The following is a 23,769-nucleotide window of genomic DNA, read 5'->3' on the forward strand; positions in this document are numbered from 1 at the left end:
AAAGTGTGCTATAATTGTTTAAACAAAATTCGGCAGGTGCATAAATTTGGGCACCACAAAAAAGAAATATAATTGCATGATTTTCCTATCTTATGACGTAAAGTCATGATTTTATTAAAGACACGGAGGCGAGTATTGCTATCTCTTTCTTTACTAAAATCGTATAGCAGCAAAAAACGAACAAATCAATCAAAGTGGAAACCATGGCAACTGACTCCTCCCCACTGTGCCAGTATAACAGTCCTAGTCACTGTCGACTCCTCCTCTTTCTTTGATGGTGATAGTCCACTGGAAAAACTGATCTTGATGATTAAAAGTCCATAGAAACTGGAGATCAATCAACTCTTTAACCGAAGAATAAAACTGGAAACTGAAACGATAGCAGCAGCTGGAAGTAGTAAATTCATCCTATGAAAGGAAAAAGAGACAAAAGGTAGAAAAACTTCTAAATGAAGGTAACAATCATCAGTTACGCATTGCAGTATACATATAGTACTGTAACTGTCAGATGTAAATATAATATAAAAAACCCCAGTTATTCAAATCCCAAAACCTCAGGGGGGGAAATAGGGTGGGGCAATACTCGCCTCCGTGTCTTTAATAAAATCATGACTTTACGTCATAAGATAGGAAAATCATGCAATTTTATTACATGACACGGAGGCTCCTATTGCGAGTTCAAAGCTGACTTACCACAGAAGAAAAAACATGAACCGGAGGCCGGAAATAGAATTCACGAAAGGTAGAAACTCGTGACCAATCCGCTAATTTCATAATGTCCTCCAAACGGGCGCCTGCCATAGTCATTGAGGTTGCTGAAGCCCCTCTAGTGGAATGTGCGGTGAAAATTTCCGTATTCACACCTGCCAAGGACATAACCCACTTCACCCAGCGGGCTAGAGTGATTGTTGATACCGGTCCAAAAGGTCGACGGTATGATAGAAAAAGCTGAGGACAATTAGGTGAGCGAAAAGGGAGAGTACGTACCTCATATTCCCGAAGGCAGGTCACTGGGCAGAGGGCAGGGGAGTCTGGAAAACATGGGTAAGAAACGGACCTGATACTAGTCTTGGTGCGTCGTGTGATGTTGAATACAACCCCGTTGGGAGTGAAGGATCTGGCGTCGTAATCTAAAGCGCGGACGTCGGATACCCTCTTGCAGGAGATCAAACAAAACAAGGAAACCAGCTTAGCCGAAAGCTGGCGAAGGGTAAGGTCCGTATTAGAAGGCCAGGAGGAAAAAAGGGACAGAACAGAAGAGACATCCCACGTAGAGGAAAAACGAGGTCTGGGCGGACGGGAAAGACGGGAACCTCTAAGAAGACGGCAAACAAGGGGATGCTGACCCGCCGGGCACCCCCCAAACCCGTGGTGAAAAGCGGAAATAGCAGAGCGGTACAAGTTGATGGTACGGTAAGCTTTACCGTCCTCAAAAAGCGAAGTAAGAAATTGAAGTACGTCTGTTACAGGGGCTGAAACGGGATCCAGGTGCCTAGCCAGGCACCAATCAGACCAAGATCTCCAGGCTGACCGATAAGACCGTCTGGTCCCCGGAGCCCATGCCTCGTCCAATAGGCGTCTAGCTGAGTCCGAAATTCCAGTGATGTTCCAGGGTTCCCTGAAATTCTGCACGCCAGAAGTTGGAGGGAGCCTTCGAGGATAAGAGGATGTCCGAGACCCGAAGGATCTAACAAGAGGTCCGGGAAGGTCGGAAGAAGTAGGGGACACTGAATTAAGTACTCCAGAAGTTGGGGAAACCACGACTGGGTGGTCCAAAAAGGGACTATAAGAACAAGATCCGCTCCCTGAAGGCGGGTTAGGGTTAAGACCCGTGGGATCAGAGCGAACGGAGGGAAGGCGTAGGAAATGTGACCTGTCCAATCTTGAAGGAAAGCATCTACCGCCTCTGCGTCTGGATCCGGACGCCAGCTGTAAAATCGTGGAAGTTGGGAGTTCAGGCGAGACGCAAAAAGGTCTAGATAGAAAGGACCCCAATGGGATGAAATGGATGAGAAGACTGTGGTGTCTAATCTCCAATCGCTGGAGTCCGACAGAAAACGAGAGCTCCAGTCCGCATGGGTATTGTGTAGGCCCGGTATATATTCTGCCGACACCGTGATCTCCCTGGCGAGGCAGAAAGTCCAGAAATCCCGCGCTAGGTGGGATAGGGTTGTAGAATGTGTGCCTCCCATGGCATTGACATACCTGACTGCAGAGATGTTGTCCATCCGTAATCTGATGCAAGTCTTGGTCAGGTTGCTCGCGAAACTGCGAACTGCAAAAGAGCCCGCCAGTAGTTCTAAGGCGTTTATGTGAAGGGTCGACTCCTCTACCGACCAACGACCTCCAGTAGACACACCGTTGCTGTAAGCTCCCCAGCCTAGAAGGCTGGCGTCTGACTCTATCGTGATGTCCGGACGGGGACGAAAAATCGCCTTCCCATTCCACACTTCCAGGTTGTGGATCCACCAAGACAACTCGTCTCTGGTGTCTTTGTCCAAGGTGATCAAATCCGCGTAGGATGCTCCCGATTGAAGGTGGGCAATCTTGAGCCTCTGCAAGGCCCGGTAATGTAGAGGAGCTGGGAACACTGCTTGGATGGACGAAGAGAGAAGGCCTATTATACGGGCCAGGTGGCGTAGAGAGACTTGTGGAAGAGAGAGGGCATGAAGGAGCTCCTTGCGGATGGCTCGCACTTTGGAAGGAGGGAGACTGAGGGTCTCCGTGGACGAATTGATGGTGAAGCCTAGAAACTCTATGGACTGAGCCGGAGTTAAAGTCGATTTCTCCAGGTTGAGAAGAAAACCCAGTCGAGATAATAGGTCCATGGAACATTGCAGATGTGTAAGCAGTACGGAAGGGCACTGGGCCATGATGAGGATATCGTCTAGATAAATAATCAGACGAATCCCTTGACTGCGGAGACAGGAGATGACCGGCCGTAGAAGTTTGGTGAAACACCAGGGGGCCGAAGACAGTCCGAAAGGTAGACATGTGAATCTCCATATCTCCGAGCCCCAGAGAAAACGAAGAAGATCTCTGGACGACTCGGCTACCGGCACTGTCAGGTAGGCATCTTTCAGGTCTAGTTTGACCATCCAGTCGCCATGGAGTAGCAAGTCCCTGAGAAGGTGAATGCCCTCCATCTTGAAGTGCCGATATCGCACGAAAGCGTTTAGGGCCCGAAGGTTGATTACGGGGCGCATTTGACCTCCTTTTTTGGCCACCAGGAACATACTGCTTAGGATTCCCTCCGTGGATACAGGAGCTCGCTCTATGGCACCCTTCTGACGTAGCGCTGTCAGTTCCTGATGTAACAGCCTGCGCGCTGAGGACGGGAGGACTACAGGATGCGGGGGGGGAATTAGGATCTGCGAGCAAATCAGTTCTATGTGGAACCCCCGTACAGTAGAAAGAACCCATGGGTCGGTCGTGATGGTTGACCAGACATGGGAAAAAATACGGAGTCTGCCCCCTACCCAAGGGGTCAAAGAAGATGTTGGAAGTCGACTTACCGAAAGGGCGTCGGTTAGATGAACCCCTTGGTCCACGGGAACGCCAAGTTGATCCTCGGGTGGGGAAGAAGGCGGGTGGCTGTCGGAACTCTTGAGTGTAGTGACGATAGGGGAAGGAGCCTCGACCCGAACCACGGGTCTGGAAGGAAGGACGGCCGGACAGGCGGCCCCTGGAGCTGCCGGCCCTGTGAGAGACCCTACCCTGGAATACTCGTTTCATCGAGGTCTGGGCCTTGTCAAGGGCAGTGAAGGCTCCTACGAACCGGGACAGGTCCTTTATAAAGGAGTCCCCAAACAGTAATCCCTGGGCCTCTTTACCAGCTTCTGTGAGAGCTAAATTGGAGAGTTTGGGTTCTATTTTGAAAAGAATCGCCTTCCTTCTCTCTATGGACAGTGACGTATTAACGTTGCCTGTTATGCACACAGCCCGCTGAACCCATCCCCGGAGTTCCTCCGGATCCACCAGTGAATTCTGGGATTTGGCTGACTCAGCCATCTCGAAAATTTTTGTTAGTGGGCCCAAAAGGTCCAATAGTTTGTCTTGGCATGACTTTAATGCTGACTCTAAACCCTTCTTTGGGTTCCAGCCCGATTTAGCGAGGAATTGACACATTTTCGGGTCAACGATAGGTGTCTCGCATACTTTATTTGGAATTATGGGTCTGGGGCACTCCGCTTTCATTTTATTGCGCGCCTCCTTAGAAAGAGGCTGGCGCACTCGGGCTTCAAGGTATTTTGCCACATGTGAGGACGGAAGCCACTCTGCAGACCTTGGGTGGTGCAATGTATCGGGATCAAATAGGGGTTCACCCTCGGGATCTAAAATGGCTGAAGATTCTATAGGAACCTCCATGGAAGCAGACCGTGGCGTGATAGATCTGGAGGATGGACCTGGAAGGTCCGAATCCAAAAGATCGTCCTCCTCTAAGTCCTCAAATTCAATAGAATTATACTGAGCCTCCTCATCTGAGTCGGGTTCAGAGCCCGAAACATAATCTTGTAGCGCTCTAGCGCTTTTCCACTGCCTCGCCTTTTCTGCCTGGCGGGCATAGGCTCTTTTGCGTGAACGGGGCACGCCGTCTTGGGTGGCTTCAGTTCCACCAGTCTTAATGGTTCTGGAGGCAGGTAGTAAGGTCTCGGATGGATGGGACCTAGAAGTTTTGGAGGAGGAGGGGCCGGCCATAAGGGCTTCAGAAATTGAAGTGGAAATGGCCGTGGACATAGACCCCATGGCAGCCTGGATAGCTGCAGTCACTGAACGCTGAATAGCTGAAGTTTGTGCCTCTACAGACATGGCAGCTTGTTCTTGTGTATCAGAGGGCACCTCTACCATTTCAGGGTTAGATTCACACCCACCCATATTCACTTTGGACATTGTATCCCAGACCGTGTATTATCAATAGAGCCTAATGTGGCTTAACAAAAAACGGTCTAATATTAATAGGGCTTAATGTATTAAGAGGCTAATATTAATAGGGCCTAATGTGGCTTTTTAACAGAAGGCTAATATTAATGGGCTGATATTAATAGGGTTATAATCAGTAATATAGCTCAATATTCAAGCAAACAAACTCCAAATTCTATTTCTCTAAGAGGCAGCAGATATGCTGAGGTGAACTGTGATGCTCCGGCAGCTCCTCTGAGGAGAATCGGCGCAAATCTCGCGAAATCCCGCGAGATCACGCTCGATTCAGAGCAGAGAGCGGAATGCGCGCGAAAAAGGTCTGAGGTAAAATGGCGGCCGAAATCTCGCGAGATCTCGGCCGCCCAGAAGGAAGCAGAAGCGGAGCGGTGCAGAGGTAGCGGTGGGTAACGGGAGAGTTATGGAGCGGCGAAATGGCCGCACAGGGAGTGGGGACGAACCCAGCAGCGCTACAGGTGGGAAAAGAAACCTAAAAGGGAAGAAAAACTTGCCTATGGGAAAAAGCAATAAGGGAAAGGGTGGGGAGGAAAAACACACCTCACCAGAATGAGGACTACAAGCAGGCATAAATATATATATAAAACATATAATATATGATATATACTTAATACTAATAATAATTCTACTAATAACGCTCAGCCCACAGACAATAAGACCACTGTACTTATCTGTGAGGAGAGCAGCAAAGAAAGAGGAGGAGTCGACAGTGACTAGGACTGTTATACTGGCACAGTGGGGAGGAGTCAGTTGCCATGGTTTCCACTTTGATTGATTTGTTCGTTTTTTGCTGCTATACGATTTTAGTAAAGAAAGAGATAGCAATAGGAGCCTCCGTGTCATGTAATAAAATCAATATTTAGTAGATCCTCCTTTTGCAGAAATTACAGCCTCTAAACGCTTCCTGTAGGTTCCAATGAGAGTCTGGATTCTGGTTGAAGGTATTTTGGAACATTCCTCTTTACAAAACATCTTTAGTTCATTCAGGTTTGATGGCTTCCGAGCATGGACAGCTCTCTTTAAGTCACACCACAGATTTCCCATTATATTCAGGTCTGGGGACTGAGATGGCCATTCCAGAACGTTGTGCTTGTTCCTCTGCATAAATGCCTTAGAGGATTTTGAGCAGTGTTTAGGGTCGTTGTCTTGTTGTAGATCCAGCCCCGGCGCAGCTTCAGCTTTGTCACTGATTCCTGGACATTGGTCTCCAGAATCTGCTGATACTGAGTGGAATCCATGCATCCCTCAACTTTGACAAGATTCCCAGTCCCTGCACTGGCCACACAGCCCCACAGCATGATGGAACCACCACCATATTTTACTGTAGGTAGTAGGTGTTTTTCTTGGAATGCTGTGTTCTTTTTCCTCCATGCATAACGCCCCTTTTTATGGCCAAATAACTCAATTTTAGTTTCATCAGTCCACAGCACCTTATTTCAAAATGAAGCTGTCTTGTCCCAATGTGCTTTAGCCCACCGCAAGCGGTGCTTTTTGTGCTGTGGGCGGAGAAAAGGCTTCCTCTGCATCACTCTCGCATACAGCATCTCCTTGTGTAAAGTGCGTCGAATGGTTGAATGATGCACAGTGACTCCATCTGCAGCAAGATGATGTTGTAGGTCTTTGGTGCTGGTCTGTGGGTTGACTCTGACTGTTCTCAGCATTCGTCTCTTCTGTCTATCCGAGATTCTTCTTGGTCGGCCACTTCGAGCCTTAACTTGAGCTGAGCCTGTGGTCTTCCATTTCCTCAATATGTTCCTAACTGTGGAAACAGACAGCTGAAATCTCTGAGACAGCTTTCTGTATCCTTCCCCTAAACCATGATGGTGGACAATCTGTGTCTTCAGGTCATTTGAGAGTTGTATTGAGACCCCCATGTTGCTACTCTTCAGAGAAAATTAAGAGGAGGGAAACTTACAATTGACCCCCTTAAATACTCTTTCTCATAATTGGATTCACCTGTGTATGTAGGTCAGGGGTCACTGAGCTTACCAAGCCAATTTGAGTTCCAATAACTAGTTCTAAAGGTTTTGGAATCAATAAAATGACAACAGTGCCCAAATTTATGCACCTGCCTAATTTTGTTAAAAAAATTATAGCACATTTTCTGTAGATCCAATAAACTTAATTTCACTTCTCAAATATCACTGTGTGTGTCTCTGTGGCGAAACCAACCTCGCCACTGTGTTTTGGAGGGGGCTGTTTGCCAGCCTCCTGCCCTGGGATTATGGTCCCTTAAGTTATTGGGTCTTAAGGCACTTGGGACTGAGCCCTCTGTCCCTGGATTGCATCATTTGCCTTACTTGCTTGGATTTTACTATTCCCATGGTGAGAACAATGGATGAAGCACATGGTGAGAACAATAGATAGCGGCCATTTTAACTCACAGACCACTGCTTGACCCTCAACACGGAGCCTTGTCTAGTTATTGGGGGGATTCCCTGTATGCTGTTAGAGACTGATTGCCAGGAGTGTAAGCTGATTGTATGCTTTTCCTGTTCGTCTGCTAGCAGCTATTCGCGGGGTTCCAGTTTGGAGTGCTATTTTGTATCCAGTTCGGGAGTTTGGTGTTCTGCAGTAGCTGTGCCTGTCTCTCAGAAAGGGGCATATTGCCTAAACTGATTTTAACCCCTTGTCTGCTGAAACGGTCCGTTACAGTCTCCTATATGATATATTTAACTGACAATTTTTATCGTAACAACCAACGATTTATACAGGAAAATTATGACAATTAACAAGGTTGCCCAAACTTTCGCATCCCACTGTATGTATGTAGTGTAGCAAGTCTACTGTGTTATGTGCCACATCCTACTGACACACTGGGCAAACATGCAACGAACCACACTGATTGCAGTGGCTGTCCCGGTACGGGGGAGCTATGTCCTGCTTTCTGGCAGCTGTCTCTGCTTCCATTGGGTCAGCATCGGCTCCGCCTCCTCCATAGACCAGAGCAGCCGATGTCCTGCTGCTAGGAACAAGGTAAGGCTACTTTCACACTAGCGTTCGGGGCTCCGCTTGTGAGTTCCGTTTGAAGGCTCTCACAAGCGGCTGCCCTAATGCATTCTGAGTGGATGCGGATCCGCTCAGAATGCATCAGTCTGGCACCGTTTGTCCTCCGCTCAGCAGGCGGACACCCAAACTCTGCTTGCAGCGTTCGGATGTCCGCCTGGCTGTGCGGAGGCAAACGGATCAGTCCAGACTTACAATATAAGTCAATGGGGACGGATCAGTTTGAAGGTGACACAATATGGCTAAATTTTCAAACTGATCCGCCCCCCATTGACTTTCAATGTAAAGTCTGGACGGATCCGTCGGAGCAACTTTCACACTTAGAATTTTTTGTAAACTATAATGCAGACGGATCCGTTCTGAACGGATCCCATCGTCTGCATTATAGGAGCGGATCCGTCTGTGCAGATACCAGACGGATCCGCTCTGAACGCAAGTGTGAAAGTAGCCTAAGTATGTGGTGTTTATTTATTTTTGTCCTTTCTGTGAGGAGCATATAACTGGACATACTACTGGGGGCACAGCTGGACATACTACTGGGGGAACATCTGGGCATATTACTGGGGGCACATAACTGGACATACTACCTATGTAGGCTATATGTGTATAACAAACATATTCCACATGAAAACTTACAGTTACTTGGCTTGGCCCTTGGGGATCTCGGACGCCACTTCAACACTTTGGCCGGGGGCTCGGCAGAGCTGATGTTGTTTTATCCTAATGAGAAAGATTTCATAATAAGGATTTGGAGAAGGGGCAGAGGAATAGCAGAGCAGGGAGAGGCTGGTTCTGCTACTAGGGGGTCATACCATGGGGGAGTAATAAAGCCCACCATAATGCCCCCCCCCAGTAATAATAATTCTCCTTATAATGTGCAAAACATACCCCTTTGTAATGCCCCCAGTTAAGCTAATGTTCCCATAGTGCCCTCATAATGTCCCAGTATAAAATACCCCTATGTAGTGCCCCCAGTAAATTCCCCCATAGTGCTCCTCTCCCCCCTTCCTGCTAGTGCCCGCCATAATGTACCAGTATAAAATGCCCCATATATAGTGCCCCAGTAGATGCCCTCAGTGTCCAGCCTCTGATAGGCTGCTGGCCTAGTGTTCCCTATAATGCCCCCCAATAATGTGCCAGTAAGTGTCCCCATAGATGCCCCCTATCATGTGCCAGTATCAAGTGCCTCCCCCCCACATGTCCCAGTATCATAGTGTCATCCCCCCCAATGTGCCAGTATAAAGTGCCTCTTTCCTTCCCACCACATGTCCCAGTATCATAGTGCCACCCCCCAATGTGCCAGTATCAAGTGCCTCTCTCCTTCCCACCCCCCATGTGCCAGTATCATAGTGCCAAACCTCCCATGTGCCAGTATCAAGTGCCTCTCTCCTCCCCCCCATGTCCGAGTATCATAGTGCCACCCCCCCAAAAAAAGTGCCAGTCTGAAGTGCCTCTCCCCCCCATGTGCCAGTATCATAGTGCCATCTCCCCCCAATATGCCAGTATTAAGTGCCTCTCCCCCCCATGTGCCAGTATCATAGTGCAATCTCCCCCCCAAAAAAGTGCCAGTATCAAGTGCCTCTCTCCTTCGCACCCCCCATGTGCCAGTATCATAGTGCCAAACTTCCCCATGTCCCAGTATCATAGTGCCATCTCCCCCCAAAAAAGTGCCAGTCTCAAGTGCCTCTCTCCTTCCCCTAACCCTAACCCCATGTGCCAGTATCATAGTGCCAAACCCCCCCATGTCCCAGTATCATAGTGCCATCTCCCCCCCCAAAAGTGCCAGTATTAAGTGCCTCTCTCCTTCCCACCCCCCATGTGCCAGTATCATAGTGCCAAACCCCCCCATGTGCCAGTATCATAGTGCCATCTCTTTCTCCTCCCAATGTGCCAGTATTAGGTGCCTCTCTCCTCCCCCCCCCCCATGTGCCAGTATCATAGTGCCACCCCCCCTCAAAAAAGTGCCAGTATCAAGTGCCTCTCTTCTTCCCACCCCCCATGTGCCAGTATCATAGTGCCAAACCCCCCCATGTGCCAGTATCAAGTGCCAACCCCCCCCCCCCATGTGCCAGTATCAGGTGCCTCTCTCCTCCCCACCATGTCCCAGTATCATAGTGCCTCTCCCCCCATGTGCCAGTATCAAGTGCCTCTCTCCCCCCCCCCATGTGCCAGTATCATAAAGCCAACCCCACTCCCCCATGTGCCAGTAACAGGTGCCAACCCCCCTCCCCCCCATGTGCCAGTATCATAGTGCCAACCCCCCCATGTGCCAGTATCAGGTGCCAACCCTCCTCCCCCCATGTGCCAGTATCAAGTGCCTCCCGCTCCCCCCATGGCAGTAACAGTCGGGTATTCAAAAAAAAACTAACACATATACTTACCTCCATGTCAGCGATGCGATGCAGCCTCTTCCTGTGTCCCGCCCTGTATGTCCATATTTGGAGTCAGTGCTTGTGTATAGAGATGAGCGAACTTCTGTTTTAAGTTCGGCGTCTAAAGTTCGGCTTCCGGTTAGCGGAGAATCCCGATCTGGATCCGTATATGGATTCCGACTTCCGTTGTGGTCCGTGGTAGCGGAATCAATAATCGGCCATTATTGATTCCGCTACCACGGACCACAACGGAAGTCGGAATCCATATCCGGATCCAGATCGGGATTCTCCGCTAACCGGAAGCCGAACTTTAGACGCCGAACTTAAAACAGAAGTTCGCTCATCTCTACTTGTGTATTCTAATTTAGCCTGTATTTCAGAAAAGTTTCTGCTGGGATTCAAACCCAAGACCTTCTGTATCAGAGGCAAAGCACTTACCCACACAGCCATAAGAGCTGCCTTGCCACTGACTGAAAAAATATGAGACTTCTACTGTTATAGCTGGCTAAGTGTACATCTATACACATGACAGCTGTCCCAGCACACTCAGCTCTGCTATATCTCTATATATGATGTACACTTAGCCAGCTATAACAGTACAAGTCTCATGTTTTTTCAGTCAGTGGCAATGCAGCTCTTATGGCTGTGTGGGTAAGTGCTTTGCCTCTAATACAGAAGGTCGTGGGTTTGAATCCCAGACACCTCCTCAAGGGGTGTGGGCCGCACCAGTGACTTGCACACTTCTCATTTACGAATCCCAGGCATAATCATCTGTATTGCCATCCTCAGGAGAGGATACGTCAGAGCGCCCCATGCGCATGGATGACGTGATTCATGCGATCACGTCATCCATGCGCTTGGGGCGCTCTGATGTCACTCTGAAGCTCCCCAGGAGCCGCACGGACGGTAAGTATACTGCTTCCCCGCTCCCCACTATACTTTACCATGGCAAACAGGACTTTAGCGTCCCGGCAGCCATGGTAACCATTCAGAAAAAGCTAAACGTCGGATCCGATAATGCGGCGAAACGACGTTTAGCTTAAGGCCGGATCCGGATTAATGCCTTTCAATGGGCATTAATTCCGCATCCGGCCTTGCGGCAAGTGTTCAGGATTTTTGGCCGGAGCAAAAAGCGCAGCATGCTGCAGTATTTTCTCCGGCCAAAAAACGTCCGGTCCTGAACTGAAGAAGTCCTGATGCATCCTGAACGGATTTCTCTCCATTCAGAATGCATGGGGATAATCCTGATCAGGATACGCAAGTGTGAAAGAGCCCTTACTGGGGGCACAGCTGGGCATATTACCGGGGGGCACATCTGGGCATATTACTGTGGGAACAGCTGGGCATAATTCCATGAGGGGGCACATAACTAGGCATATTACTGGGGACACAGCAGGACATAATTCTGTGAGGGGGCACAACATGGGCATAAATACTGTTCGGTGGCATGAAGGGGGAATAATTACTATGTGGGGGCATTAAGAGGACTGGTTGGGATTAGGTGCATAGTTATGTTTTGGGCGGAGTTAGAGGCTACACAGAGACTGCTTCTCCACTCCATTCATGGGCCGGGCAGTAGTCCAGAAAGTAAGCCAACCACTGACTGGGTGAAGCTCAGCCGGCCGGTGCCAGGCAGAACAGGGACTGCTTCTGCTCTCCACACATGGGCAGGGCAGTGTTCCAGAAAACATGTCTACCAATGACCAGGTGAAGCTCAACCGCTTGGTGCCACGCAGGAGAGGGACTGCTGCTACTCTCCACTCATGGGCCAGGCAGCATTCCAGGTGCATAGTTATGTTTTGGGCGAAGTTAGATGCGTGGCAGGCACTGCAAGCCTTGCACTAACTGGGTGAAGCTCAGCCGCCCGGTGCCAGGCAGGACAGGGACTGCTTCTCCTCTTCACTCATGGACTGGGCAATAGTCAAGAAAGCAATCGTAGCACTGACTGGGTAGAGCTCAGCAACCCGGTGCCAAGCAGGTTAGGGACTGCTTCCCCTTTCCACTCGTGGACCGGGCAGTGCTCACTGGCTGAGGCTCCGCATACCAGCACTGTGCTGGATTTCTGCTATATAGTGGTATGGCAGAGATTACAGCATCTTCTGATGAAATGTCATTTTGAACACTAGGGGGCAGCAGTCACTCTAATGTTGATGCTGCCTCAGCCTACTACTGTTTGATGCTGATTGTGCAGGCATCCATCAGGTGTCTCACTGGCACTGTGCTCCTCACCATTAGGTGCTTTCCTTGGGACTGGGATCTGGGAATGTTACCTGTAAAGTCCATACCTTCTTGGAGGGACTGGCTAAGAGTGAAGAACAGCAGAATCCTTAGACTGCCAACCCAATTAGTGTCCGTTATTTCTTATTCCTTCTCCTGTCACACTTTCCCTGTCCAAAGCACTACTCCTCTGACAAGTCTGCATGTTGTTACTGACTTCTGTTGCCTCTTTGCTGCTCTGCTCCATGTCCACTGCCCGCGGGGATTGGTAAGGTATTTTATAATATTGTAAGAGGTTAGCAAATGATTGCCATGCAATTCTGCAGCTTCCACGTGGGTCAAGTGCACTCTGACACCTCACTTTCCTGGTATTTCAGCCTCAGAGACAGGGCAGGGTTTCCTGACTCTTTTCTACGCACAAGACCACTTTTTCCAGGAGCTGTTCTGTGTGTGCATTCAGGTGCTTAATAAGACCTGGAAGGAGATGAGAGCCACCCAGGAAGACTTTGACAAGGTGGAGTACCTGGACAGGTGATTTGTGGTGGAGGTGCTATCCTGTTTATTTACTGCTGCCTCTGGATATACCACTGAGACAAAATTTAAAATTAAAAAAGTCTGTGTCCTGCCACCTTTACTAAAGTTATGATGTCCTACGTGTCCTCCTCTTGTCCTGGATTCCTCTGTGCACTGACCTCTTTCGTGCCACTTTCCTTTGTGCACAAACATCCTCTTGCCGTGGTTTACTCTGTCTGCAGACATCTGTGAACTGACCTCCTCTTGTCCTTATTCTGTGCAATGATCTCCTTTTTTTCCTGCTTTCTTCTGTGTGCTGACCTCTACGCACTGACCCCCCATATTTCCTCTGTGCGTTCACTTCCCCATGTCGCGGTTCCCTCTGTGCACTGACTTTCTATTGTCTTTGTTTCCTCTGTGTGCTGACCTCCTTTGTCCCGGTTTCCTCTGTGCACTGACTTTCTATTGTCTTTGTTTCCTCTGTGTGCTGACCTCCCCTTGTCCCAGTTTCCTCTGTGTGCTGACCTCCTCTTGCCCTGGTTTCCTCTGTGTGCTGACCTCCACTTGCCCTGGTTTCCTCTGTGTGCTGACCTCCTCTTGTCCCGGTTTCTTCTGTGTGCTGACCTCCCCTTGTCCCAGTTTCCTCTGTGTGCTGACCTCCTCTTGCCCTGGTTTCCTCTGTGTGCTGACCTCCACTTGCCCTGGTTTCCTCTGTGTGCTGACCTCCTCTTGTCCCGGTTTCCTCTGTGTGCTGACCTCCCCTTGTACCAGTTTCCTCTGTGTGCTGACCTCCTCTTGCCCTGGTTTCCTCTGTGTGCTGACCTCCTCTTGCCCTGGTTTCCTCTGTGTGCTGACCTCCCCTTGTCCCAGTTTCCTCTGTGTGCTGACCTCCTCTTGCCCTGGTTTCCTCTGTGTGCTGACCTCCCCTTGTCCCAGTTTCCTCTGTGTGCTGACCTCCCCTTGTACCAGTTTCCTCTGTGTGCTGACCTCCTCTTGCCCTGGTTTCCTCTGTGTGCTGACCTCCTCTTGCCCTGGTTTCCTCTGTGTGCTGACCTCCTCTTGCCCTGGTTTCCTCTGTGTGCTGACCTCCCCTTGTACCAGTTTCCTCTGTGTGCTGACCTCCTCTTGCCCTGGTTTCCTCTGTGTGCTGACCTCCACTTGCCCTGGTTTCCTCTGTGTGCTGACCTCCCCTTGTCCCAGTTTCCTCTGTGTGCTGACCTCCTCTTGCCCTGGTTTCCTCTGTGTGCTGACCTCCACTTGCCCTCGTTTCCTCTGTGTGCTGACCTCCTCTTGTCCCGGTTTCCTCTGTGTGCTGACCTCCTCTTGCCCTGGTTTCCTCTGTGTGCTGACCTCCTCTTGCCCTGGTTTCCTCTGTGTGCTGACCTCCTCTTGTCCCGGTTTCCTCTGTGCACTGACTTTCTATTGTCTTAGTTTCCTCTGTGTACTGACCATCCCCTTGTCCCAGTTTCCTCTGTGTGCTGACCTTCCCTTGTCCCAGTTTCCTCTGTGTGCTGACCTCCCCTTGTCCCAGTTTCCTCTGTGTGCTGACCTCCTCTTGCCCTGGTTTCCTCTGTGTGCTGACCTCCTCTTGTCCCAGTTTCCTCTGTGTGCTGACCTCCCCTTGTCCCAGTTTCCTCTGTGTGCTGACCTCCTCTTGTCCCAGTTTCCTCTGTGTGCTGACCTCCCCTTGTCCCAGTTTCCTCTGTGTGCTGACCTCCTCTTGCCCTGGTTTCTTCTGTGTGCTGACCTCCTCTTGCCCTGGTTTCCTCTGTGTGCTGACCTCCCCTTGTCCCAGTTTCCTCTGTGTGCTGACCTCCTCTTGCCCTGGTTTCCTCTGTATGCTGACCTCCTCTTGCCCTGGTTTCCTCTGTGTGCTGACCTCCTCTTGTCCCAGTTTCCTCTGTGTGCTGACCTCCCCTTGTCCCAGTTTCCTCTGTGTGCTGACCTCCTCTTGCCCTGGTTTCTTCTGTGTGCTGACCCTCCTCTTGCCCTGGTTTCCTCTGTGTGCTGACCTCCCCTTGTCCCAGTTTCCTCTGTGTGCTGACCTCCTCTTGCCCTGGTTTCCTCTGTATGCTGACCTCCTCTTGCCCTGGTTTCCTCTGTGTGCTGACCTCCTCTTGTCCCGGTTTCCTCTGTGCACTGACTTTCTATTGTCTTAGTTTCCTCTGTGTACTGACCCTCCCCTTGTCCCAGTTTCCTCTGTGTGCTGACCTCCCCTTGTCCCAGTTTCCTCTGTGTGCTGACCTCCCCTTGTCCCAGTTTCCTCTGTGTGCTGACCTCCTCTTGCCCTGGTTTCCTCTGTGTGCTGACCTCCCCTTGTCCCAGTTTCCTCTGTGTGCTGACCTCCCCTTGTCCCAGTTTCCTCTGTGTGCTGACCTCCCCTTGTCCCAGTTTCCTCTGTGTGCTGACCTCCCCTTGTCCCAGTTTCATCTGCGTGCTGACCTCCTCTTGCCCTGGTTTCCTCTGTGCACTAACTTGCTATTATATAGTGTGTGAAGCTGCACCAATGTGTCGGATAACCAAATTGTGGTGTTCACAGTTAAATAGTATCACCCATTCTACATAAAATGCAATAAAATAAAAATAATGACTGGGCACTCACTGACAATGGGGTCAAATTAAAAGCAATTTATTAATACAAGTATGATAAAATGGTGATGGTGATAATAGTACAGTTGAAAGGTAAAAATATAACCGGAACTAAAGATGGCAGCAATCCTATGTGGTAACCTCCAATGGTCAGGAAGAAGGGTCTCTGAAGACGATGCAGTGTATAACTAACAGCGAAATTCATAAAATCGAATATCCTAAGTTAAATGCATAAAATCGATTGTCCCATAAAATCAATTTGAAATATGTGCAATACAAACCATATGGTGTATGAACCGATGTTTCCTTACACACAGGTAAATCTGTGTTGAGAGGTGAATATCAAAAACCATCCTCACCTCTCAACACAGATTTACCTGCGCATAAGAAAGCATCGGTCATACCTCAACCGGCACCGGAACACAGACAGAGGTCAGAGTACGGTGCTAGCCAGCGTGAGAGAGAGAAGCGGTGAGGACGCCAAATCAGGAGTTTAACAATTACACTAAGTGTAATACTTTTCATGAATAATAGAGATCGCATGACATTATATTTAACCAGCAATTAGAGTCTCTTTTACCAAGATTCCTGTGAAGCGGGACGCCGCTTGTGTGTTCAGAGTAGCGGGACGCCGCTAACCCACACAAATAATCGTTACTACACCAATAACTATACGAATTTATGGCCATATATGAACATTGGTTCACTTTCGAATTTTGAAGACAGCTTCATGTACTTTTGGAAGGATCCGAATATAACTCATATGATTTTATGTACCTAGTCATACACCATATGGTTTGGAGGGACCAACGTTCCTGACTACTACTGGACTGCTACGATTTCTTTGTATTGCACATATTTCAAACTGATTTTATGGGACAATCGATTTTATGCATTTAACTTAGGATATTAGATTTTTTTGAATTCCGCTGTTAGTTATACACTGTATGGTCTTCAGAGACCCTTCTTCCTGACCATTGGAGGTTACCACATAGGATTGCTGCCATCTTTAGTTCCGGTTAGATTTTTACCTTTCAACTGTACTATTATCACCATCACCATTTTATCATACTAACTTCCTATTGTCTTTGTTTCCTCTGTGTGCTGACCTCCTCTTGTCCCGGTTTCCTCTGTGTGCTGACCTCCCCTTGTCCCGGTTTCCTCTGTGTGCTGACCTCCCCTTGTCCCGGTTTCCTCTGTGTGCTGACCTCCCCTTGTCCCGGTTTCCTCTGTGTGCTGACCTCCTCTTGCCCTGGTTTCTTCTGTGTGCTGACCTCCTCATGCCCTGGTTTCCTCTGTGTGCTGACCTCCTCTTGCCCTGGTTTCCTCTGTGCGCTGACCTCTTGCCCTGGTTTCCTCTGTGTGCTGACCTCCTCTTGCCCTGGTTTCCTCTGTGTGCTGACCTCCTCTTGCCCTGGTTTCTTCTGTGTGCTGACCTCCTCTTGCCCTGGTTTCCTCTGTGCACTAACTTCCTATTGTCCCGGTTTCTTCTGTGTGCTGACCTCCCCTTCTCCCGGTTTCCTCTGTGTGCTGACCTCTTCTTTCCCTGGTTTCCTCTGTGCACTAACTTCCACTCTCATGTTGATGCTGTCTCAGCCTACTACTGTTTGATGCTGACTCACATCTTTGTTTCCTCTGTGTGCTGACCTTCTCTTGCCCTGGTTTCCTCTGTGTGCTGACCTCCCCTTGTCCTGGTTTCCTCTGTGCACTGACTTTCTATTGTCCTTGTTTCCTCTGTGCACTGACTTTCTATTGTCCTTGTTTCCTCTGTGTGCTGACCTCTTCTTGCCCTGGTTTCCTCTGTGCACTAACTTCCTATTGTCCCGGTTTCTTCTGTGTGCTGACCTCTTCTTTCCCTGGTTTCCTCTGTGCACTAACTTCCACTCTCATGTTGATGCTGTCTCAGCCTACTACTGTTTGATGCTGACTCACATCTTTGTTTCCTCTGTGTTCTGACCTCCTCTTGCCCTGGTTTCCTCTGTGTGCTGACCTTCTCTTGCCCTGGTTTCCTCTGTGCACTGTCTTTCTATTGTCCTTGTTTCCTCTGTGTGCTGACCTTTTCTTGCCCTGGTTTCCTCTGTGCACTAACTTCCTATTGTCTTTGTTTCCTCTGTGTTTTTACCTCCCCTTCTCCTGGTTTCCTCTGTGTGCTGACCTCCCCTTCTCCTGGTTTCCTCTGTGTGCTGACCTCCTCTTGCCCTGGTTTCCTCTGTGTGCTGACCTCCTCTTGCCCTGGTTTCCTCTGTGTGCTGACCTCCTCTTGCCCTGGTTTCCTCTGTGTGCTGACCTCCCCTTGCCCTGGTTTCCTCTGTGTGCTGACCTCCCCTTGCCCTGGTTTCCTCTGTGTATTGACCTCCTCTTGCCCTGGTTTCCTCTGTGTGCTGACCTCCCCTTGCCCTGGTTTCTTCTGTGTGCTGACCTCCTCTTGCCCTGGTTTCCTCTGTGTGCTGACCTCCTCTTGCCCTGGTTTCCTCTGTGTGCTGACCTCCTCTTGCCCTGGTTTCCTCTGTGTGCTGACCTCCTCTTGCCCTGGTTTCCTCTGTGTATTGACCTCCTCTTGCCCTGGTTTTCTCTGTGTGCTGACCTCCCCTTGTCTTGGTTTCCTCTGTGCGCTGACTTTCTATTGTCCTTGTTTCCTCTGTGTGCTGACCTCTTCTTGTCCTGGTTTCCTCTGTGCACTGACTTTCTATTGTCTTTGTTTCCTCTGTGTGCTGATCTCCTCATGTCCTAGTTTCCTCTATATACTGACCTGCTCTTGTCATGTTTTCCTCTGGTCACTGACCTCCTCCTGTACCGGCGCGCTTCTACATAACTCCGGCTAATCCACCGCCAGCTATAGGGGATATTAAGACCGGTGTCTAAAACGCCTCTTGTCCACATTTCTTCTGTGTGCTGACCTCCTATTTTCCTGTGTTTTGTGTGCACTGACCTCTTCTTGTCCTGGTTTCCTCCATACAGTGACTTCCACTCATCTCCTTTTTGTGCTGACCTCCCTTTGTCCCCATTTCCTCTGTGTTTTGACTTCCTTTTCTGCTCGTTTCAGTTTTGTGCTAATCTCCTCTTTTCCTGATTTCCTCTGTGTGCTGACTTCCCGTTGTCCTGGTTTCCTCTGTGCACTCACTTCCTCTTGTACTCATTTCCTCTGTGCACCAATCTCTTCTCGTACTGGTTTCCGCTTTGGGCTGACCTTCCCTTGTTCTAATGTCCATTTTTAACACATTTCCCCTTGATCTGACATCTCCACACATTTTTTTCCTTTTGAGGATCCCTCTAATAATCTTTTTCTGATTATGATCTCTTCATCTTCTTCCCTTATGGTTCTCTTTTTGGATACAGGTGATGCATGTGGTAAAGGAGCAGATTTCTCGTACCCTCGGTCATGCTCCAACATCTCTGGACTTCTTTCGAACAAAGATATCATCTCTTAATTATAGTGAGATTCTCCGCAGACGTCAGGAAGAAAGACTGAGCCAGGATGATGCCCTCTCCCCACCTGTTATGTAAGAAACATAAAAACATCAGTCAGGAGAAGAGCCAAGAGCCATAGGTGTTGAGTAGAATGGCACTGGCTCAGAGGAGGGAGAACATCTTACAAATGCTTGTCTATGAATTAAAGGGGTTGTCTGGATTCAGAGCTGAACCCTAACCCTGGATATACCTCCATTTTCACCCTGACAGCCCCCCTGACTTGAGCATCGGAGCAGTTCATGCTACATTGCGCAGGGCAAAGGCATTTTTTGGAGATCTGGTGAGGTACCGGGACTCTCCATGGGGCTGCCAGGAAGCCCGGTGACATCACCGGCACTGATGGGCAAGATTTAGCACTGCCCTAGCCAGTAAAACGGCTAGGACAGCGCTAAAGCCCGCCCATCAGAGCCGGTGACGTCACCAAACACACTGCCGGGCGGAAGTTTCCGCCCGGCAGTGTGTTATTGAAAACAAGAGACCTTGCCCTGCGTGATTTAGCATGAGCATGAGATGCTCCGATCATAGCCTCAGGGGGGCTGCCTGGGTGAAAATAAGGGTAGGGACAATCCCTTTAATGGAACTAAGTTCAAATTTCATTCTGTAGAAGAGAAATCTAGGTATTGCTAAGCCTCATGTTGTGCTTCGCGGCTTGTCTGTGCCTTTATATAAAGGGGGTGTGGTTTAGAGGGAAGGGCGTGGCTTTAAATTTGACAATTTGTGCCTAAATTTTTCCCTCAGAGTAAGCTAACCACTATTTTGTGCAAAGATGGACAAAGGTTTCTAAGTTAATGAAAGATGCACCATATTCGGCCCACATGCACAGTGTTTACGCTGTCTATATAGAAGTAGAACCGACAATAAATTCTCAACCAGTGAGAAAACCATATGTGAGAATAAACTCATGAATCCGAAAGACAAGAACACATATGCAAAAATTGTATATACAATTTTTGCATATGTGTTCTTGTCTTTCGGATTCAGCTGTCTATATAGAAACAAGGGATTTACTAATCCTGTTATGTTTTTTGTTGTTGTTTTTTTAAGTTGCTTTGTTACCTTTTTGGTGTTGCGCCATATTTAAAGCACACACTTCTTCCCTTTCATGTCTGTGTGGACAGTATCTAGCAGCTGCAATGAATGGGAGTTGATAGAGAGATAGATTATTATAGTCTCTCGCTTCCTCCCAGGTTTAGTGGTACTATCCGCACCTTATGTGCCCCGGCAGTAGGGGGCAGATTGCACAGCATTTGGCTGTCACTCACATAGACTATAGAGGAGTAGGAACAGCAGCGTGTACAGTATGTCGACCACCACTGCCTCCTCACCTGGAGAACCCAGGACCCCCATTCTAGTGATCGATAGGCATCTCAGCAGTGATACATTTATGATCTGTCCTATTCCTTTGGAGATAAATGTATTTAGTGGAATAAGCCCTTTGCTTAACTCCTAATGAGATGACTCCAATCATACTGTCCAAGATGATGCATCAAAGTGGACAAGGAAGCCCGAAGCATTGCTGCTTCAAAGCTCGGCACTAATGTCTCACACAAAATATCAAATATAATAAGAATAAAACCGATTGAACTGGATAATGTGCCATTTTCTGGCTGTACATTCCCAATAAAGTCTAGAGAACCTGTATAAGTGGTAACTCAGTGTTCAATGTGCACAATGTCATCCACCTATACAGGTTCATGGGGGTGATGACAACCACCACCCTGGTCCTGAACATGTAGGCTGTGGACATCCTATTAGTGGACTCCCCAACTCCAAGCCGTAGCTGTATTTTCAGTGTATTACTTTAATGCGAACTATGGCTTAAAGGCTTAAATGTTCACCGTCAGGAGCAATTTATTTCTGATTGCATTTGACACCTTTTGGGTTAAGAATAGTTTTTTTCAATTGTTAAAGATATTGAGGCGTTCTGTCACAAACGGGTGACTGTTTAGCGTTGTGAATGTACTTTTTATTTCACTTTGTGCCGTCATCTAATAACTCTCATCTCTAAACTACTAATTGCTCAGAAAGACTTATATAATCCACATTCTAATCAGTAAGATAAGAACTGAGCTATAATGAGTATTTATAAGGTCAGAGATAAGGCAGAGGCTTCGACAAGTAACATCCATAGGGCAGAGGCTTCGACAAGTAACATCCATAGGGCAGAGGCCACTGCAGGTAACATCTATACGGCAGAGGCTGCGGCAGGTAACATCCATAGGGCAGAAGCTGCTGCAGGTAACATCCATAGGGCAGAGGCTTCGACAAGTAACATCTATAGGGCAGAGGCTGCTGCAGGTAACATCTATAGGGCAGAGGCTGCTGCAGGTAACATCCATAGGGCGGTAACATCCATAGGACAGGGGCTACTGCAGGTAACATCCATAGGGCAGAGGCTGCTGCAGGTAACATCCATAGGGCAGAGGCTGCTGCAGGTAACATCCATAGGGCAGAGGCTGCTGCAAGTAACATCTGTAGGGCAGAGGCTGCTGCAAGTAACATCTATACGGCAGAGGCTGCGGCAGGTAACATCCATAGGGCAGAGGCTGCTGCGGGTAACATCTATAGGGCAGAGGCTGCTGCAGTTGACACCCATAGGCCAGAGGCTGCTGCAGGTAACACCTATAGGGCAGAGGCTGCTGCGGGTAACATCTATAGGGCAGAGGCTGCTGCAGGTAACATCCATAGGGCAGAGGCTGCTGCAGGTAACATCCATAGGGCAGAGGCTGCTGCAGGTAACATCCATAGGGCAGAGGCTGCTGCAGGTAACATCCATAGGGCAGAGGCTGCTGCAAGTAACATCTGTAGGGCAGAGGCTGCTGCAGTTGACACCCATAGGCCAGAGGCTGCTGCAGGTAACACCTATAGGCCAAAGGCTGCTGCGGGTAACATCTATAGGGCAGAGGCTGCTGCAGGTAACATCCATAGGGCAGAGGCTGCTGCAGGTAACACCTATAGGGCAGAGGCTACTGCAGGTAACATCCATAGGGCAGAGGCTGCTGCAGGTAATATCCATAGGGCAGAGGCTGCTGCAGGTAACACCTATAGGGCAGAGGCTACTGCAGGTAACATCCATAGGGCAGAGGCTGCTGCAGGTAACATCCATAGGGCAGAGGCTGCTGCAGGTAACATCCATAGGGCAGAGGCTGCTGCAATTAACATCTGTAGGGCAGAGGCTGCTGCAGTTGACACCCATAGGCCAGAGGCTGCTGCAGGTAACACCTATAGGGCAGAGGCTGCTGCGGGTAACATCTATAGGGCAGAGGCTGCTGCAGGTAACATCCATAGGGCAGAGGCTGCTGCAGGTAACATCCATAGGGCAGAGGCTGCTGCAGGTAACATCCATAGGGTAGAGGCTGCTGCAAGTAACATCTGTAGGGCAGAGGCTGTTGCAGTTGACACCCATAGGCCAGAGGCTGCTGCAGGTAACACCTATAGGGCAGAGGCTGCTGCAGGTAACCTCTATAGGACAGAGGCCACTGCAGGTAACATTATTAGGGCAAAGGCTGCTGTAGGTAACATCTATAGTGCAGAGGCTGCTGCAGGTAACATTATTAGGGCAGAGGCTGCTGCAGGTAACACCTATAGGGCAGAGGCTGCTGCAGGTAACCTCTCTAGGGCAGAGGTTGCTGCAGGTAACATCTGTAGGACAGAGGCTGCTGCAGGTAACATCTATAGGACAGAGGCTACTGCAGGTAACATTATTAGGGCAGAGGCTGCTGCAGGTAACATTATTAGGGCAGAGGCTTCTGCAGGTAACATCCATAGGGCAGAAACCGCTGCAGGTAATATCCATAGGGCAGATGCTGCTGCAGGTAAAATCTATAGGGCAGAGGCTTTTGCCGGTAACATCTATAAGGCAGAGGCTTTTGCAGGTAACATCCATATAACAGAGGCTGCTGAAGTTAACATCTATGGGGCAGAGGCCGCTGCAGGTAACATTCATAGAGCAGAGGCTGCTGCAGGCACTAAACATCAGCCAGAGGTTTGTTTGGGTAACATCTCTAGGGGCAGATATTGGTGCAGGTAACATCTATAGGGCAGAGGCTGTTGCAGGTAACATCTCTAGGGGCAAATATTGGTGCAGGTAACATCTATAGGGCAGAGGCTGCTGCAGGTAACATCTATAGGGCAGAGGCTGCGGCAGGTAACATCTATAGGGCAGAGGCTGCTGCAAGTAACATCTATATGGCAGAGGCCGCTGCAGGTAACATCCATAGGGCAGAGGCCGCTGCAGGTAACATCCATAGGGCAGGGGCTGCTGCAGGTAACATCCATAGGGCAGGGGCTGCTGCAGGTAACATCCATAGGGCAGGGGCTGCGGCAGGTAACATCCATAGGGCAGGGGCTGCTGCAGGAAACATCCATAGGGCAGAAGCTTCTGCAGGTAACATCCATAGGGCAGGGGCTGCTGCAGGAAACATCCATAGGGCAGAGGCTGCTCTAGGTAACAATCATAGGACAGAGGCTGCTGCGGGTAACTGCGTAACCTACATAGGGCAGAGGCTGCTGCGGGTAACTGCGTAACCTACATAGGGCAGAGGCTGTGGTAAGTAACATCCATAGGGCAGAGGCTGCTGCGGGTAACTGCGTAACCTACATGGGACAGAGGGTACTGCGGATAACATTCATAGGATAGAGGCTGCTGCAGGTAACATCCATAGGGCAG

The 23,769-nt window shown here is 49.2% G+C and overlaps 1 protein-coding gene across 3 annotated transcripts in view; it reads left to right on the forward strand.

Annotated features, from left to right (window-relative positions):
- The window catches only part of LOC122924157 (engulfment and cell motility protein 3-like), a 71,455-nt gene that overhangs the window by 28,008 nt on the left and 19,678 nt on the right, over window positions 1-23,769 (forward strand). The window contains exons 9-10 of one of the 3 annotated variants that reach the window (XM_044275093.1): window positions 12,908-13,044; window positions 18,969-19,132. In XM_044275093.1, the coding sequence (XP_044131028.1) occupies window positions 12,908-13,044; window positions 18,969-19,132 (301 nt within the window). Of the gene's footprint in view, window positions 1-12,907; window positions 13,062-18,968; window positions 19,133-23,769 lie in introns of those variants that run through there. The other 2 variants (XM_044275094.1, XM_044275095.1) reach the window with 2 other exon arrangements.

This window comes from Bufo gargarizans, unplaced genomic scaffold (genome assembly GCF_014858855.1).
Source record: "Bufo gargarizans isolate SCDJY-AF-19 unplaced genomic scaffold, ASM1485885v1 original_scaffold_872_pilon, whole genome shotgun sequence".
Lineage (NCBI taxonomy): Eukaryota > Metazoa > Chordata > Amphibia > Anura > Bufonidae > Bufo > Bufo gargarizans.